The 16,912-nt window shown below is 42.6% G+C and overlaps 1 protein-coding gene across 1 annotated transcript in view; it reads left to right on the top strand.

Annotated features, from left to right (window-relative positions):
- Positions 1–313: 313 nt before the first annotated feature.
- Positions 314–16,912, top strand: part of LOC110507885 (kinase suppressor of Ras 1) — an 84,301-nt gene continuing 67,702 nt past the window's right edge. Inside the window, exon 1 of the mRNA XM_021588271.3 lies at positions 314–808. Within this exon, the coding sequence (XP_021443946.3) occupies positions 674–808 (135 nt within the window). The 5' untranslated portion in view covers positions 314–673. The remainder of the gene's footprint in view (positions 809–16,912) is intronic.

The following is a 16,912-nucleotide window of genomic DNA, read 5'->3' as shown; positions in this document are numbered from 1 at the left end:
CACGGCTGGCGCTTAAATGTACACACAGAGCCAACATTAATAATATGCATAACAATCTCTCATGGCTCAAAGTGGAGGAGAGATTGACTTCATCACTACTTGTTTTTGTAAGAAGTATTGACATGCTGAATGCGCCGAGCTGTTTATATAAACTACTATAAACCACTACGCATTGCTGGTTTTAGAGCTTGCAAGAAAGGCATTTAATTGTACTTGTATGATATTGCCATCTTCTTGTGAAGATTTCTATATGTTATTATATATCCTGATAGGATAAACAGTTCTCCAGGAGTTGTGAGATATGATATTCTGCGCAGTGTGAAAGAGGTTAAAAGACGACGCGGCCACTCTGTCAAACACCATGCATAAGTAAACTACGTAGCTCTTGAGAATACACGGAACCCACGGTGTGCTAAGTGAAGTGACAGACAGCTAAGACTTTAAAGGTTTTAAATTAACTGTTCTATTCGTTTTGTTTGCAGCTCTTGGGAGTCTATTACTAAGTGCAGATTATTTGTTTGTATGCGTTCCTGTAGCGTGTCTACTTTGTAACTGTCCAAACTCAACCCAACCTGTCAAGCCGTGCCAATGACGAGGAATGGATAGTGTGCCAGTCAAAGGTGGAAGGATGGTTTAAAGTAATTAACTATCGCACGGGGACAGTGGCGCAGCGATGGACAAGGACGCACTCCGCCAGTGCGAACTCATCCAGAATATGATCGAGATCTCCATCTCTAGTTTACAAGGACTCCGAACCAAATGCGCTGCATTGAGTGACCTCACTCAGAAAGAAATACGCACTTTGGAGGTACAGTATGGTCAGCATAGCCATAACATACACTTCGACAGTTATCGTAATAAACTTCAGCTTATTGGTGTGTGTGTGTGTTTGTGTGAGCGAGAGAGACAGTGGAACATGACATTGTTTGATGTGTGTTGTGCCCATGATATAGGCTACTAGATTGGTTTTTATATAGAAAATAATAGACATTGCAAGCACACCACATTCTTAAAATAAATACAAATGATACAGTGATATCGTGTATATCGCTCTGGCCCAAAGATGAACAGTCTTTGATGTGCTGTATTCCTATAGTAGGTACAGTTGAAGTCGGAAGTTTACATACACCTTAACCAAATACATTTAAACTCAGTTTTTCACAATTCCTGACATTTAATCAGAGTAAAAATTCCCTGTCTTAGGTCAGTTAGGATCACCTCTTGATTTTAAGAATGTGAAATGTCAGAATAATAGTAGAGAGAATGATTTATTTCAGCTTTATTTCTTTCATCACATTCCCAGTGGGTCAGAAGTTTACATACACTCTATTAGCATTTGGTAGCATTGACTTTAAATAGTTTAACTTGGGTCAAACGTTTTGGGTAGCCTTCCACAAGCTTCCCACAACAAAATGGGTGATTTTTGGCCCATTCCTCCTGACAGAGCTGGTGTAACTGAGTCGGGTTTTTAGGCCTCCTTGCTTGCACACGCCTCTTCAGTTCTGCCCACAAATTGTCTATGGGATTGAGGTCAGGGCTTTGTGATGGCCACTCCAATACCTTGACTTTGATGTCCTTAAGCCATTTTGCCCCAACTTTGGAAGTATGCTTGGGGTCATTGTCCATTTGGAAGACCCATTTGCAACCAAGCTTTAACTTCCTCACTGATGTCTTGAGATGTTGCTTCCATATATCCACATCATTTTCCTCCTCATGACATCTAATTTGTGAAGTGCACCAGTTCCTCCTGCAGCAAAGCACCCCCACAACATGATGCTGCCACCCTCGTGCTTCATGGTTGGGATGGTGTTCTTTGGCTTGCAAAAGGGGGAGCCCTTTTTCCTCCAAACATAACGATGGTCCTTATGGCCAAACAGTTCTATTTTTGTTTCATCAAACCAGAGGACATTTCTCCAAAAAGTATGATCTTTGTCCCCATGTGCAGTTGCAATCCGTAGTCTGGCTTTTTTTTATGGTGGTTTTGGAGCAGTGGATTCTTCCTTGCTCAGCGGCCTTTCAGGTTATGTCGATATAGGACTTGTTTTACTGTAGATATAGATACTTTTGTACCTGTTTCCTCCAGCATCTTCACACTGTATTTTGCTGTTGTTCTGGGTTTGATTTGCACTCTTCGAACCAAAGTACATTCATCTCTGTTTGTACAGATGAACGTGGTACGTTCAGGCATTTGGAAATTGCTCCCAATGATGAACCAGACTTGTGGAGGTCTACAATTTTTTGGCTGATTTCTTTTGATTTTCCAATGATGTCAAGCAAAGAGGCACTGAGTTTGAAAGTAGGTCTTGAAATCCACAGGTACACCTCCAATTGACTCAAATTATGTCAATTAGCCTATCAGAAGCTTCTAAAGCCATGACATTATTTTCTGGTATTTTCCAAGCTGTTTAAAGGCACAGTCAACTTAGTGTATGTAATCTTCTGACCCACTGGAATTGTGATGCAGTGAATTATAAGTGAAATAATCTGTCAGTAAACAATTGTTGGAAAAATTACTTGTGTCATGCACAAAGTAGATGTCCTAACCGGCTTGCCAAAACTATAGTTTGTTTACAAGAAATTTGTAGAGTGGTTGAAAAATGTGTTTTAATGACTTCACCCTAAGTGTATGTAAACTTCCGACTTTAACTGTATATTGTATTTAGGTTAATCTTCCCTGTTCCTTCCATGCCCATAATCAATAACAGTTACGTAGCCTAAGTCAACACCTATGTGTTAAAACTGTTTATTACAGATTTTAAACTAATAATTAACAGTTTATGAACTTCTTATAAAACAGTAAGACAGAAACACATTGATGAAAGGTACAATGAAGGATATGGCTGGCTGTCATCAGACAAAGTCTGTGTGATATTTTGACACATCTGTCCCCCCCAATGAATACTGTCAGTTTCACTTCTCCCTCAAGTCGGTATGTCCCCCAGGCAACCCACAATGCACAGCTCTACTCTTCACTAAAAAAAGATTGAGTTGCCACTTCCACCATGATCCAATCACATTGTTATTCAGCTGGTTATTACAAACGGAGCGACCTCCTTATAATGTAAAGCCCTTTAGGATCATACATACATGGAGATGCCAACTGTCATTATCATCACATCACCTATTCTGTACTGGTCATATCAGGTACAGTACCAATCTCCCATGGGATTGTTGACTTCGAAGCACTGGATAAGACCGTATGTTCTGGGTTTCTCATCGCTATCATTGCCATCTTCCCAAGGAGAGAGCTGGTTCAGGGAGTGCAGATCAGAGTGCTTGTTGTGTACTAGTGACTGTAGAAACATCTAATTGTGGACTTCTCTCCCTCCCACACATTCTCAGTGTGGGCTGTTGAACAACAAAATCAAATGAAGCGCAGTGGGAGGGGAGGAAGGAAGGGGAGAAAAGGGGAAAGAAGGGCGGAGAAGATAAAGGAGGAGATATCCAACATGGCCGTTTCTTATTACAGATAAACAGTGAGGGGTTGTCTTTAAGACTGGACTGGGGGAACCAGGGAACCAGCAGTCAACAACATGGTTAGAACAAAAGAGGCAGACTAAGCCACTGCCAGGCCTTTCTCTTCCTCTGTCTTTATCTGTGTCTCTCTCCTCTCTCTCCCTCCTCTCTCTCTTCTCCCCCTCTCTCTTTCTTTTTCATTCCCTTTCTCTCTTTTTCTCCCCCTCCTCTCTCTTTCTCTCTCTCTCTACCCCCCATCTCTTTTTATCTCTAACCCAAAATAGGCCTGTCTGTCCTCTACCCCCAAGCCATAAGACTCCTGAAGAGCTAATCAAATGGCTACCCAGACTATTTGCATTGTCCCTTCCCCCCACCCCCTCTTTTACGCTGCTGCTACTCTCTGGTTATTATCTAGTTATTATAGTCACTTTAACTCTACCGACATGTACATATTACCTCAATTACCTCGACTAACCGGTGCCCTCGCACATTGACTTTGTACCGGTACCTCCTGTATATAGTCTCCACATTGACTCTGTGCCGGTACCTCCTGTATATAGTCTCCACATTGACTTTGTACCGGTACCTCGTGTATTTAGTCTCCACATTGACTCTGTACCGGTACCTCCTGTATATAGTCTCCACATTGACTCTGTACCGGTACCCCCTGTATATAGTCTCCACATTGACTCTGTGCCGGTACCTCCTGTATATAGCCTCCACATTGACTCTGTACCGGTACCTCCTGTATATAGCCTCCACATTGACTTTGTACCGGTACCTCCTGTATATAGCCTCCACATTGACTTTGTACCGGTACCTCCTGTATATAGCCTCCACATTGACTCTGTACCGGTACCTCCTGTATATAGCCTCCACATTGACTTTTACCGGTACCTCCTGTATATAGTCTCCACATTGACTCTGTACCGGTACCTCCTGTATATAGCCTCCACATTGACTTTGTACCGGTACCTCCTGTATATAGCCTCCACATTGACTCTGTACCGGTACCTCCTGTATATAGCCTCCACATTGACTTTGTACCGGTACCTCCTGTATATAGCCTCCACATTGACTCTGTACCGGTACCTCCTGTATATAGCCTCCACATTGACTTTGTACCGGTACCTCCTGTATATAGTCTCCACATTGACTTTGTACCGGTACCTCCTGTATATAGCCTCCACATTGACTCTGTACCGGTACCTCCTGTATATAGCCTCCACATTGACTCTGTACCGGTACCTCCTGTATATAGTCTCCACATTGACTTTGTACCGGTACCTCCTGTATATAGTCTCCACATTGACTTTGTACAGGTACCTCCTGTATATAGCCTCCACATTGACTTTGTACCGGTACCTCCTGTATATAGCCTCCACATTGACTTTGTACCGGTACCTCCTGTATATAGCCTTCACATTGACTTTGTACCGGTACCTCCTGTATATAGCCTCCAAATTGACTTTGTACCGGTACCTCCTGTATATAGCCTCCAAATTGACTTTGTACCGGTACCTCCTGTATATAGCCTCCAAATTGACTTTGTACCGGTACCTCCTGTATATAGTCTCACTACTGTTAATTTACTGCTGCTCTTTAATTATTTGTTATTTTTATAAACATTTTATAAAAATTTTTACTTATCTATTTTTACTTAACACTTATTTTTCTTAAAACTGAAAGGTGGTTAAGGGCTTGTAAGTAAGCATTTGACTGTAATGTCAACACCTGTTGCATTCGGCACATTTTACAAATATAATTTGATTTGTCTGTATAGGGTAGTCAGGCCTGAGCTAAGTGGCTGTACGGGGAGTTGGGTTTCTCAGGTCTGTCCATGTGAACCAGTGGCGGATTTAGGTATAGGCGACATGGACAGCCGCCCAGCATCTTGCCAGGGGCGGCACGAGGTGCCCGCACCAAAAAAATTGGTATGGTGACATTTGCGTGATTGGTTTTCTATCGCTCATTTGCACGTCTTGTCAATGATATCATGTCACCATGTGGGACTGTGGGTCAATTAACTTTGTCGGAGTGGGCGCCCTGATTCTGGTTTGTGAGCTAGTCAGGCTACTGCCTGGGAAGGTCTCCCACTCAGAAGTACGAGATGGGGAGGGGGCGGGGATAGGTTGACCTCAGGTCTCCCCACTGGAAGCCCGGGGTAGGGGGAGAGGGGGAATCTATCAAATAGCGCACCTCTAACTTTGTTCAGTACTAATGCAATTAGTAAAATCAGTCACACTACGAAATGCTGCCAAATAAACCACAATTCATAAATAATACTGTGAATACATAGTTAAACAGACATATTGTTTCATTTTTTTCTGGTTTGTGTGAAATGGTTAAGAGTAATATAAAACCAGTCTGCACACCACCAAGGTGAATTGGTTTAGTCTTGACTCTTGGTTGACAGTGTTGGGGGATGGGTAATGTAGTCTTGACTCTTGGTTGACAGTGTTGGGGGATGGGTAATATATTGATGCTGGGTGCCAAATCAACACAAATGTGTTTATATTTCTCTTTGTTACTTCCTTTTGATATTTATGAGTCTTATTTTTGTATATATTTTTATATTTATATATTTTTACACTGCCGTTCAAAATTTTGGGGTCACTTAGAAATGTCCTTGTTTTTGAAGAGTTGCAAAGAAAAAGCCATATCTCAGACTGGCCAATAAAAAGAAAAGATTAAGATGGTCAAAAGAACACAGACACTGGACAGAGAAACTCTGTAACTAGAGTCACTGTAACGGCTGTCTTGGGTGTCTTGGGTGGAAGAAGGAGTGGACCAAAGCGCAGCGTGGTTAGTGTTCATCTTTTTAATGGAAAACTGAACACTTCAAAAACACAAAACAACTAAAACAAAGAAATAACACAAGAACTAGGGTCAGAACTGGTGTTTTGCGGGTACTATTTAATGAAGCTGCCGGTTGAGGACTTGTGAGGCGTCTGTTTCTCAAACTAGACACTAATGTACTTGTCCTCTTGATAAGTTGTGCACCGGGGCCTCTCACTCCTCTTTCAATTCTGGTTAGAGCCAGTTAACTCTGTTCTGTGAAGGGAATAGTACACAGCGTTGTACAATATCTTCATTTTCTTGTCAATTTCTCAGAACAAGAATAGACTGACGAGTTTCAGAAGAAAGGTCTTTGTTTCTGGCCATTTTGAGCCTGTGATCGAACCCACAAGTGCTGATGCTCTAGATTCTCAGCTAGTCTGAAGAAGGACAGTTTTATTGCTTCTTTAATGAGGACACCAGTTTTCAGCTGTGTTAACATAATTGCAAAAGGGTTTTCTAATGATTCATTAGAATTTTCAAATTATAAACTTGGATTAGCTAACGCAACATGCCATTGGAACACAGGAGTGATGGTTGGTGACAATGGGCCTCTGTACACCTATGTACAGTTGATGTCAGAAGTTTACATACACCTTAGCCAAATACATTTAAACTCAGTTTTTCACAATTCCTGACATTTAATCAGAGTCTTAGGTCAGTTAGGATCACCACTTTATTTTAAGAATGTGAAATGTGAAAATAATAGTAGAGAGAATGATTTATTTCAGCTTTTATTTCTTTCATCACATTCCCAGTGGGGGGGTCGGAAGTTTACATACACTCAATTAGTATTTGGTAGCATTGCCTTTAAATTGTTTAACTTGGGTCAAACGTTTTGGGTAGCCTTCCACAAGCTTCCCACAATAAGTTGGGTGAATTTTGTCCCATTCCTCCTGACAGAGCTGGTGTAACTGAGTCAGGTTTTTAGGCCTCCTTGCTCGCACATGCTTTTTCAGTTCTGCCCACAAATTGTCTATGGGATTGAGGTCAGGGCTTTGTGATGGCCACTCCAATACCTTGACTTTGTTGTCCTTAAGCCATTTTGCCACAACTTTGGAAGTCTGCTTGGGGTCATTGTCCATTTGGAAGACCCATTTGCGACCAAGCTTTAACTTCCTCACTGATGTCTTGAGAGGTTGCTTCAATATATCCACATCATTTTCCTACCTCATGATGCCATCTATTTTGTGAAGTGCACTCGTCCCTCCTGCAGCAAAGCACCCCCACAACATGATGCTGCCACCCCCATGCTTCACGGTTGGGATGGTGTTCATCGGCTTGCAAGCCTCCCCCTTTTTCCTTCAAACATAAGGCAAAACAGTTCTATTTTTGTTTCATCAGACCAGAGGGCATTTCTCCAAAAAGTACGAACTTTGGCCCCATGTGCAAACCGTAGTCTGGATTTTTTATGGCGGTTTTGGAGCAGTGGATTCTTCCTTGCAGAGCAGCCTTTCAGGTTATGTCGATATAGGACTCGTTTTACTGTGGATATAGATACTTTTGTACCTGTTTCATCCAGAATCTTCACACTGTATTTTGCTGTTGTTCTGCGATTGATTTCCACTTTTCTCACCAAAGTACATTCATCTCTAGGAGACAGCAGTATGATGGCTGCGTGGTCCCATGGTGTTTATACTTGCGTACTATTGTTTGTACAGATGAACGTGGTACCTTCAGGCGTTTGGAAATTTCTCCCAAGGATGAACCAGACTCGTGGAGGTCTACATTTTTTATTCTGAGGTCTTGGCTGATTTCTTTTGATTTTCCCATGATGTCAAGCAAAGAGGCAAGAAATTTGTGCAGTGGTTGAAAAACAAGTTTTAATGACTCCAACCTAAGTGAATGTAAACTTCCAACTTCAACTGTAGATATTCCATAAAAAATCTGCAGTTTCCAGCTACAATTGTCATTTACAACATTAACAATGTCTACACTGTATTTATGATCAACTTGATGTTATTTTAGTGGGGAAAAAAGCTTTTCTTTCAAAAACAAGGACATGTCTAAGTGTCCCCAAACTTTTGAACGGTAGTGTAAATGTTATGATTATTTATTTGTGTTGTTCCAAATGTCTGAATAAAAATTACAATTTGTGCACAATGGTGCTTTTTTGGGGGGCGGGGGGGGGGGGGGGGGGGGGTTGCCCAGGGAGCCATACAAGCTTGAACCGCCACTGTTGTAAACAGCCTGTATTGTGTTTACAATGGACATTGCAGACGAGTAGCACTGTCCTACACTGTCATTGCCTTAAAGAGATGGATAAAGGACTCTGACCACAAGATGCAGATGTTGTCTGTCAGGACAGGGCAGGTGTGTGGGGGGTTGGGATAGGCTAGTTTTGAGCGTTGCTGGACACCAGATGATGAAGAAATGGAGAGATGTTTGGTGCTGCCTGAAACATGTTTCTTATGTAATTGCAGAAGTGGTGTTGTGTTTCTGACTGTTTTTCAACTTCCTCATATTAGCTGCAGTGAAGTAGGCTAACTATATTTATTCCTCAACTTTTCTAATATTAATATGCACATTGCTTCACTTTACAACTAGAGTAGCCTGGCTGGCGGGAAAAGCGTCCTACGCATGTCATGTATTTTTTTCCCCCTGCCCCTGTTTCCGACAAGTGCATGATAATGGCCCATTCTAAATCAAAACTAATTTCACACATATATTATTTAGTATATGTAAAGACAAGATTACATTGAGAATAGTCTGATGGGTGACTATATTATCACTTGTGAATGATGCTCAGCGTGTGCAGTCTAAGGCAATAAACAGCGCGTGCCTTTTTTTTGCGACTTTTTCAAATCATAGTGGCATGCATAATGTATCCTAGCCCATAGGCCTATATGTTTTAATAAGGTTTGTATCACACCTCATGTAGCCTAGCCCATAGGCCTATATGTTTTAATAAGGTTTGTATCACACCTCATGTAGCCTAGCCCATAGGCCTATATGTTTTAATAAGGTTTGTATCACACCTCATGTAGCCTAGCCCATGGCCTATATGTTTTAATAAGGTTTGTATCACACCTCATGTAGCCTAGCCCATAGACCTCGGTTTTGACAAGGTTTGTATCACAACTAAAGTGGACAAATAACTCCAAACGTGGTAACCAAAAAAGTGTTATACAAATCAAAATATATTTTATATTTGAGATTCTTCAAAGTAGCCACCCTTTGCCTTGATGACAGCTTTACACACTGTTGGTATTCTCCCAACCAGCTTCATGAGGAATGCTTTTTCAATAGTCTTGAAGGAGTTACTACATATGCTGAGCACTTGTTGGCTGCTTTTCCTTCACTCTGCTGTCCAACTCATCCCAAACCATCTCAATTGGGTTGAGTTTGAGTTTGGGTCATCCGTTCACCTACTCTGCATCTCACAAAGACACTGCGGTTGGAACCAAAAATCTCTAATTTGGACTCACGGACCAAAGGACAGATTTCCACCTGTCTAATGTCCATAGTTCTGGTTTCTTGACCCAAGCAAGTCTCTTTGTCACGTCCACTATAATGATTGGACCAAGGCGCAGCGTGCGTAGAGTTCACATATTTTAATGAATAGAAACTCACCAAACAAAACAAACAAGCACAAACGAAACGTGAAGCTACTGGTGTGCATACAGGCAACTAACTGTAGACAAGATCCCACAAAGAACAATGAGGAAATGGCTGCTTAAATATGATCCCCAATCATAGACAACGATAAACAGCTGTCTCTAATTGGAAACCATACCAGGCCAACATAAACCATTGATCACCTAGATGACCCACCCTTGTCACTATCACGCCCCAACCAACAGAGAATAAACAGCTCTCTATGGTCAGGGCGTGACAGTTGCCAAACTTTAACACACTTCTCAGGACGAGTACGGGGAGCTGACTCAGGTGGCACCACACTGACAACACGTTCCTTTATTCCAAATCTGTGCATCCTCCACCAACTCAACAACTCTCCCATTTCTCTCTCCTTCAAATTATCCTTCTTCTTCCAGACTGGCTCTGGTTCACTCCTCGGCTCAGCCGACTGCTCCATGTGCCCCCTCCCAAAAATGTATTGGGGTTTCTGTGGCCTACCTCCCCGACTTCTTCGCTGTCCCTCCTTCGCTGCTTCCTCCTGCCTCAATGGCATGCTCTTCCCTGCTATTATGTCGTCGTCCCAAGTCCAGGATGTTCACTCCCTAATCTCGTCTACAGACCAGGATGCCATTATCTCCCGGGCACGCTGCTTGGTCCGTTGTTGGTGGGATCTTCTGTCACGTTCGCTATAATGATTGGACCAAGGCGCAGCGTGCGTAGAGTTCACATATATTAATTAATAGAAACTCACCAAACAAAACAAACAAGCACAAATGAAACGTGAAGCTACTGGTGTGCACACAGGCAACTAACTGTAGACAAGATCCCACAAAGAACAATGAGGAAATGGCTGCTAAAATATGATCCCCAATCAGAGACAACGATAAACAGCTGTCTCTGATTGGGAACCATACCAGGCCAACATAAACCATTAATCACCTAGATGACCCACCCGTGTCACTATCACACCCCAACCAACAGAGAATAAACAGCTCTCTATGGTCAGGGCGTGACACTCTTCTTCTTATTGGTGTCTGTTAGTAGTGGTTTCTTTGCAGCAATTCAACCATGAAGGAAGGCCTGATTGACGCAGTCTCCTCTGAACAGTTGATGTTTAGATGTGTCTGTGAAGCATTTATTTGGGCTGCAATCTGAAGTGCAGTTAACTCTCTTACCCTCTGCAGCAGAGGTAACTCTGGGTTTCATCATAGCGTTTGATGGTTATTGCGACTGCACTTGAAGAAACTTTTAAAGTTCTTGAACCTTTCCGTATTGACTGACCTTCATGTCTTAAAGTAATGATGGACTGTCGTTTCTCTTTGCTTATTTGAGCTGTTATTGCCATAATATGGGCTTGGTCTTTTACCAAATAGGGCTATCTTCTGTATACCAGCCCTACCTTGTCTCAAAACAACTGATTGGCTCAAATGCATTAATAAATAAGGAAAGAAATTCCACAAACTAACTTTCTTTTCTTTTTTTTCTTTTTTTTTACCCCTTTCTCCCCAATTTCGTGGTATCCAATTGTTATTGGTTACTATCTTGTCTCATCGCTACAACTCCCGTATGGGCTCGGGAGAGACGAAGGTCGAAAGCCATGCGTCCTCCGATACACAACCCAACCAAGCCGCACTGCTTCTTAACACAGCGCGCATCCAACCCGGAAGCCAGCCGCACCAATGTGTCGGAGGAAACAACGTGCACCTGGCGACCTGGTTAACGTGCACTGTGCCCGGCAGTGAAATGCATTCCAGGTGACTATCTCATGAACCTGGTTGAGAGAATGCCAATACTGTGCAAAGCTGTCATCAAGTCAAAGGGTGGCTACTTTGAAGAATCTCAAATGTGAAATTCTTCAGTTTGCAAATCATCTGCATGCTCGTCATCCTGAGCAGGGTCTTGACCAGATGGCAGTTCGGCGTCGTAAATGCACACCTTCGGTAGCCACTGGAGAAGGGTGCTCTTCACGGATAAATCCCCATGTCGCAAGGATCTGTACACAATTCCTGGAAGCTGAAAATGTCCCAGTTCTTCCATGGCCTGCATACTCACCAAACATGTCACCCATTTAGCCTGTTTGGGATGCTCTAGATAGACATGTACGACAGCTTGTTCCAGTTCCCACCAACATCCAGCAACTATGCACAGCCATTGAAGAGGAGTGGGACAACATTCCATATGCCACAATCAACAGCCTGATCAACTCTATGCGAAGTAGATGTGTAGTGCTGCATGAGGCAAATGATGGTCACACCAGATGCTGACTGGCTTTCTGATCCATTCCCCTACTTAAAAAAAAAATGTATCTGTGACCAACAGATGCATATCTGTATTCCCAGTCATGTGAAATCCATAGATTACAGCCTAAATAATTTATTTAATTTGACTGATTACCTTATATGAACTGTAACTCAGTAAAATCTTTGAAATTGTTGGATGTTGCTTTGATATTTTTGTTCAGCGTAGGAGGGCCTGTTTCTTTGTTAACCTCTCAACACAAAATAGCCGCATGTGCGCACTCACTCAGAAATCACTTGGAGAAAATATCCTTTATATTTTATTCAGCTATATTCAATGGTTTTCTTCTTACTATAAAATCATATCAAATAATGCCACCGGAATTATAAGCAAATCTTGTCTGGTAAATTAATTAGTGTAGCTCACAGCCATATGGAATATCCAGATCAGGTCCTAACATAAGGACGACTCAGAATATGCTGTTCTGTTCTTCTGAATTAGGCTACATTTTATTCACGTAATGTTTCTTTAGACATTCCTAAAATAAATAATGGGTTTATTGTGATGGAGTAGGCTAAGTTAAATGGATTTATTACACTTAATTAGACTTTTTTAAATGTAGATGTTCTGAAGGTCCTCATCGGTGGCTTCTAGGCTGTGCGTGGAAGCCAAGCAATGCTAAATATGTTTATGTTCATTAACGGTCAATTACTCTGAGACCGGCAGTTATTTGCATGACAATCACCGGCTGACAAAATGTCATGACTGCCAAATCAAATCAAATCAAATGTATTTATATAGCCCTTCGTACATCAGCTGATATCTCAAAATGCTGTACAGAAACCCAGTCTAAAACCCCAAACAGCAAGCAATGCAGGTGTAGAAGCACGGTGGCTAGGAAAAACTCCCTAGAAAGGCCAAAACCTAGGAAGAAACCTAGAGAGGAACCAGGCTATGAGGGGTGGCCAGTCCTCTTCTGGCTGTGCCGGGTGGAGATTATAACAGAACATGGCCAAGATGTTCAAATGTTTATAAATGACCAGCATGGTCAAATAATAATAATCACAGTAGTTGTCGAGGGTGCAGCAAGTCAGCACCTCAGGAGTAAATGTCAGTTGGCTTTTCATAGCCGATCATTAAGAGTATCTCTGCCACTTCTGCTGTCTCTAGAGAGTTGAAAATAGCAGGTCTGGGACAGGTAGCATGTCCGGTAAACAGGTCAGGATTCCAAAAAGCCGCAGGCAGAACAGTTGAAACTGGAGCAGCAGCACGGCCAGGTGGACTGGGGACAGCAAGGAGTCATCATGCCAGGTAGTCCCGAGGCATGGTCCTAGGGCTCAGGTCCCCGAGAGAAAGAGAGAAAGAGAGAGTTAGAGAGAGCATACTTAAATTCATACAGGACACCGGATAAGACAGGAGAAGTACTTCAAATATAACAAACTGACCCTAGCCCCCCGACACAAACTACTGCAGCATAAACACTGGAGGCTGAGACAGGAGGGGTCAGGAGACACTGTGGCCCCATCCAATGATACCCCCGGACAGGGCCAAACATATCTTCAACCACCAACTTACCATCCTGAGACAAGGTTGAGTATAGCCCACAAAGATCTCTGCCACGGTACAACCCAAGGACGGGCGCCAACCCGGACAGGAAGATCACGTCAGTGACTCAACCCACTCAAATGACGCACACCCCTCCTAGGGACGGCATGAAAGAGCACCAGTAAGCCAGTGACTCAGCCCCTGTAATAGGGTTAGAGGCAGAGAATCCCAGTGGAGAGAGGGGAACCGGCCAGGCAGAGACAGCAAGGGCGGTTCGTTGCTCCAGAGCCTTTCCGTTCACCTCCACACTCCTGGGCCAGACTACACTCAATCATATGACCCACTGAAGAGATGAGTCTTCAGTAAAGACTTAAAGGTTGAGACCGAGTCTGCGTCTCTCACATGGGTAGGCAGACCATTCCATAAAAATGGAGCTCTATAGGAGAAAGCCCTGCCTCCAGCTGTTTGCTTATAAATTATAGGGACAATTAGGAGGCTTGCATCTTGTGACCGCAGCGTACGTGTAGGTACGTACGGCAGGACCAAATCAGAAAGATAGGTAGGAGCAAGCCCATCTTGAAATCAGCCCTTGCCTTAACAGGACACCAGTGTAGGGAGGCTAGCACTGGAGTAATATGATCAATTGTTTTGGTTCTAGTCATTCTAGCAGCCGTATTTAGTATTAACTGAAGTTTATTTAGTGCTTTATCCGGGTAGCCGGAAAGTAGAGCATTGCAGTAGTCTAACCTAGAAGTAACAAAGGCATGGATTTTTGGAAATTTTTGGACAGAAAGTTTCAGATTTTTGCAATGTTACGTAGATGGAAAAAAGCTGTCCTTGAAACAGTCTTGATATGTTCGTCAAAAGAGAGATCAGGGTCCAGAGTAACGCCGAGGTCCTTCACAGTTTTATTTGAGACAACTGTACAACCATCAAGATTAATTGTCAGATTCAACAGAAGATCTCTTTGTTTCTTGGGACCTAGAACAAGCATCTCTGTTTTGTCCGATTTTAAAAGTAGAAAGTTTGCAGCCATCCACTTCCTTATGTCTGAAACACAGGCTTCTAGCGAGGGCAATTTTGGGGCTTCACCATGTTTCTGTCACGCCCTGACCATAGAGAGTGTTTATGTCTCTATTTTGGGTTGGTCAGGGTGTGATTTGGGTGGCAGTCTATGTTCTATGTTCTATGATTTTCTATTTATATGTGTTTGGCCGGGTGTGGTTCTCAATCAGGCAGCTGTCTATCGTTGTCTCTGATTGAGAACCATACTTAGGTACCCTTTCCCCCACCTGTTTTGTGGGAAGTTAACTTTGTCTTTGTTCAGGGAACATAGCCCAAAGCTTCACGGTTTGGTTTTTGTTCTTCATTTTGTCGGCGTAATTTTTTGAATAAAGAGAAAAAGTACGCTTACCATGCTGCGCTTTGGTCCAGTCCTTCAGCCAGCTGTGACAGTTTCATTGAAATGTACAGCTGTGTGTTATCCACATAGCAGTGAAAGTTAACATTATGTTTTCGAATGACATCCCCAAGAGGTAAAATATATAGTGAAAACAATAGTTGTCCTAAAACGGAACCTTGAGGAACACCGAAATGTACAGTTGATTTGTCAGAGGACCAACCATTCACAGAGACAAACTGATATCTTTCCGACAGATATGATCTGAACCAGGCCAGAACTTGTCCGTGTAGACCAATTTGGGTTTCCAATCTCTCCAAAAGAATGTGGTGATCGATGGTATCAAAAGCAGCACTAAGGTCTAGGAGCACGAGGACAGATGCAGAGCCTCGGTCTGATGCCATTAAAAGGTCATTTACCACCTTCACAAGTGCAGTCTCAGTGCTATGATGGGGTCTAAAACCAGACTGAAGCATTTCGTATACATTGTTTGTCTTCAGGAAGGCAGTGAGTTGCTGTGCAACAGCTTTTTCTAAAATCTTTGAGAGGAATGGAAGATTCAATATAGGCCGATCGTTTTTTATATTTTCTGGGTCAAGGTTTGGCTTTTTCAAGAGAGGCTTTATTACTGCCACTTTTAGTCAGTTTGGTACACATCCGGTGGATAGAGAGCTGTTTATTATGTTCAACATAGGAGGGCCGAGCACAGGAAGCAGCTCCTTCAGTAGTTTAGTTGGAATAGGGTCCAGTATGCAGCTTGAAGGTTTAGAGGCCATGATTATTTTCATCATTGTGTCAAGGGCTATAGTGCTAAAACACTTGTGTCTCTCTTGATCCTTGGTCCTGGCAGAGTTGTGCAGACTCAGGACAACTGAGCTTTGAAGGAATACGCAGATTTAAAGAGGAGTCCGTAATTTGCTTTCTAATGATCATGATCTTTTCCTCAAAGAAGTTCATGAATTTATTACTGCTGAAGTGAAAGCCATCCTCACTTGGGGAATGCTGCTTTTTAGTTAGCTTTGCGACAGTATCAAAAATAAATTTCGGATTGTTCTTATTTTCCTCAATTAAGTTGGAAAAATAGGATGATCGAGCAGCAGTGAGGGCTCTTCGGTACTGCATGGTACTGTCTTTCCAAGCTAGTCGGAAGACTTCCAGTTTGGTGTGGCACAGCCCTAGTGCTACTGTGACCTTATTACAGAGCCCTGTGACTCCTTCAGTCTAAAGTTAAATCTACAGACTGGCCACACCTAACTAATAGCCATCATCTGATTTCCATACACTAACTAATGTTCCGGTGGTCAGCTTCTACTCTGTAATCAGATCTGGCAAACCAGGGATGGACATGGCCCATATTATCTCTATTGATGATCATTTTTCAGAGATTTTTACTTTTGAGTCTATCTCCCACTTCATTGGTAAAATCATAGAAGTGCTAGTTTGATCATTTTGACGATTTTCCTAAGCAGCAGCTACGGTGAAGTCAGTGGAAGAAACAGAAATACAAAATGATAGGTCGTGTGGTGTCAGGAAACTCCCATGTGGTTTTGCAAACGATCTGTCCCCCCCTTTCATCTTTCTTTCCCTCCATCTGGTTCGCTTTCTCCTTTCTTCTTGACCTTTTTGCTCGCACTCTTTGTCACATCTATAATTTTCCTTTGCCTTCACTAAGACGCACACAAATGTTTTTTCCACAGATGGAAAAAATGTGGGTACTGTGGTCTTTTCCTAACCGCAATACAAGCACAGCTTCAAGATATGAACTGTGATAGTGGCTGAGAATTATACCTTAAACCACTATCATCCCACCCCCATGCAGGCTTTGTCTGGTACATAGAGACTAGCATTGAAAGGTTG

The sequence above is a fragment of the Oncorhynchus mykiss genome, chromosome 27, assembly GCF_057628025.1.
Source record: "Oncorhynchus mykiss isolate SJ-2025 chromosome 27, ASM5762802v1, whole genome shotgun sequence".
Lineage (NCBI taxonomy): Eukaryota > Metazoa > Chordata > Actinopteri > Salmoniformes > Salmonidae > Oncorhynchus > Oncorhynchus mykiss.
This window is presented reverse-complemented; position numbering and strand designations above follow the sequence as displayed.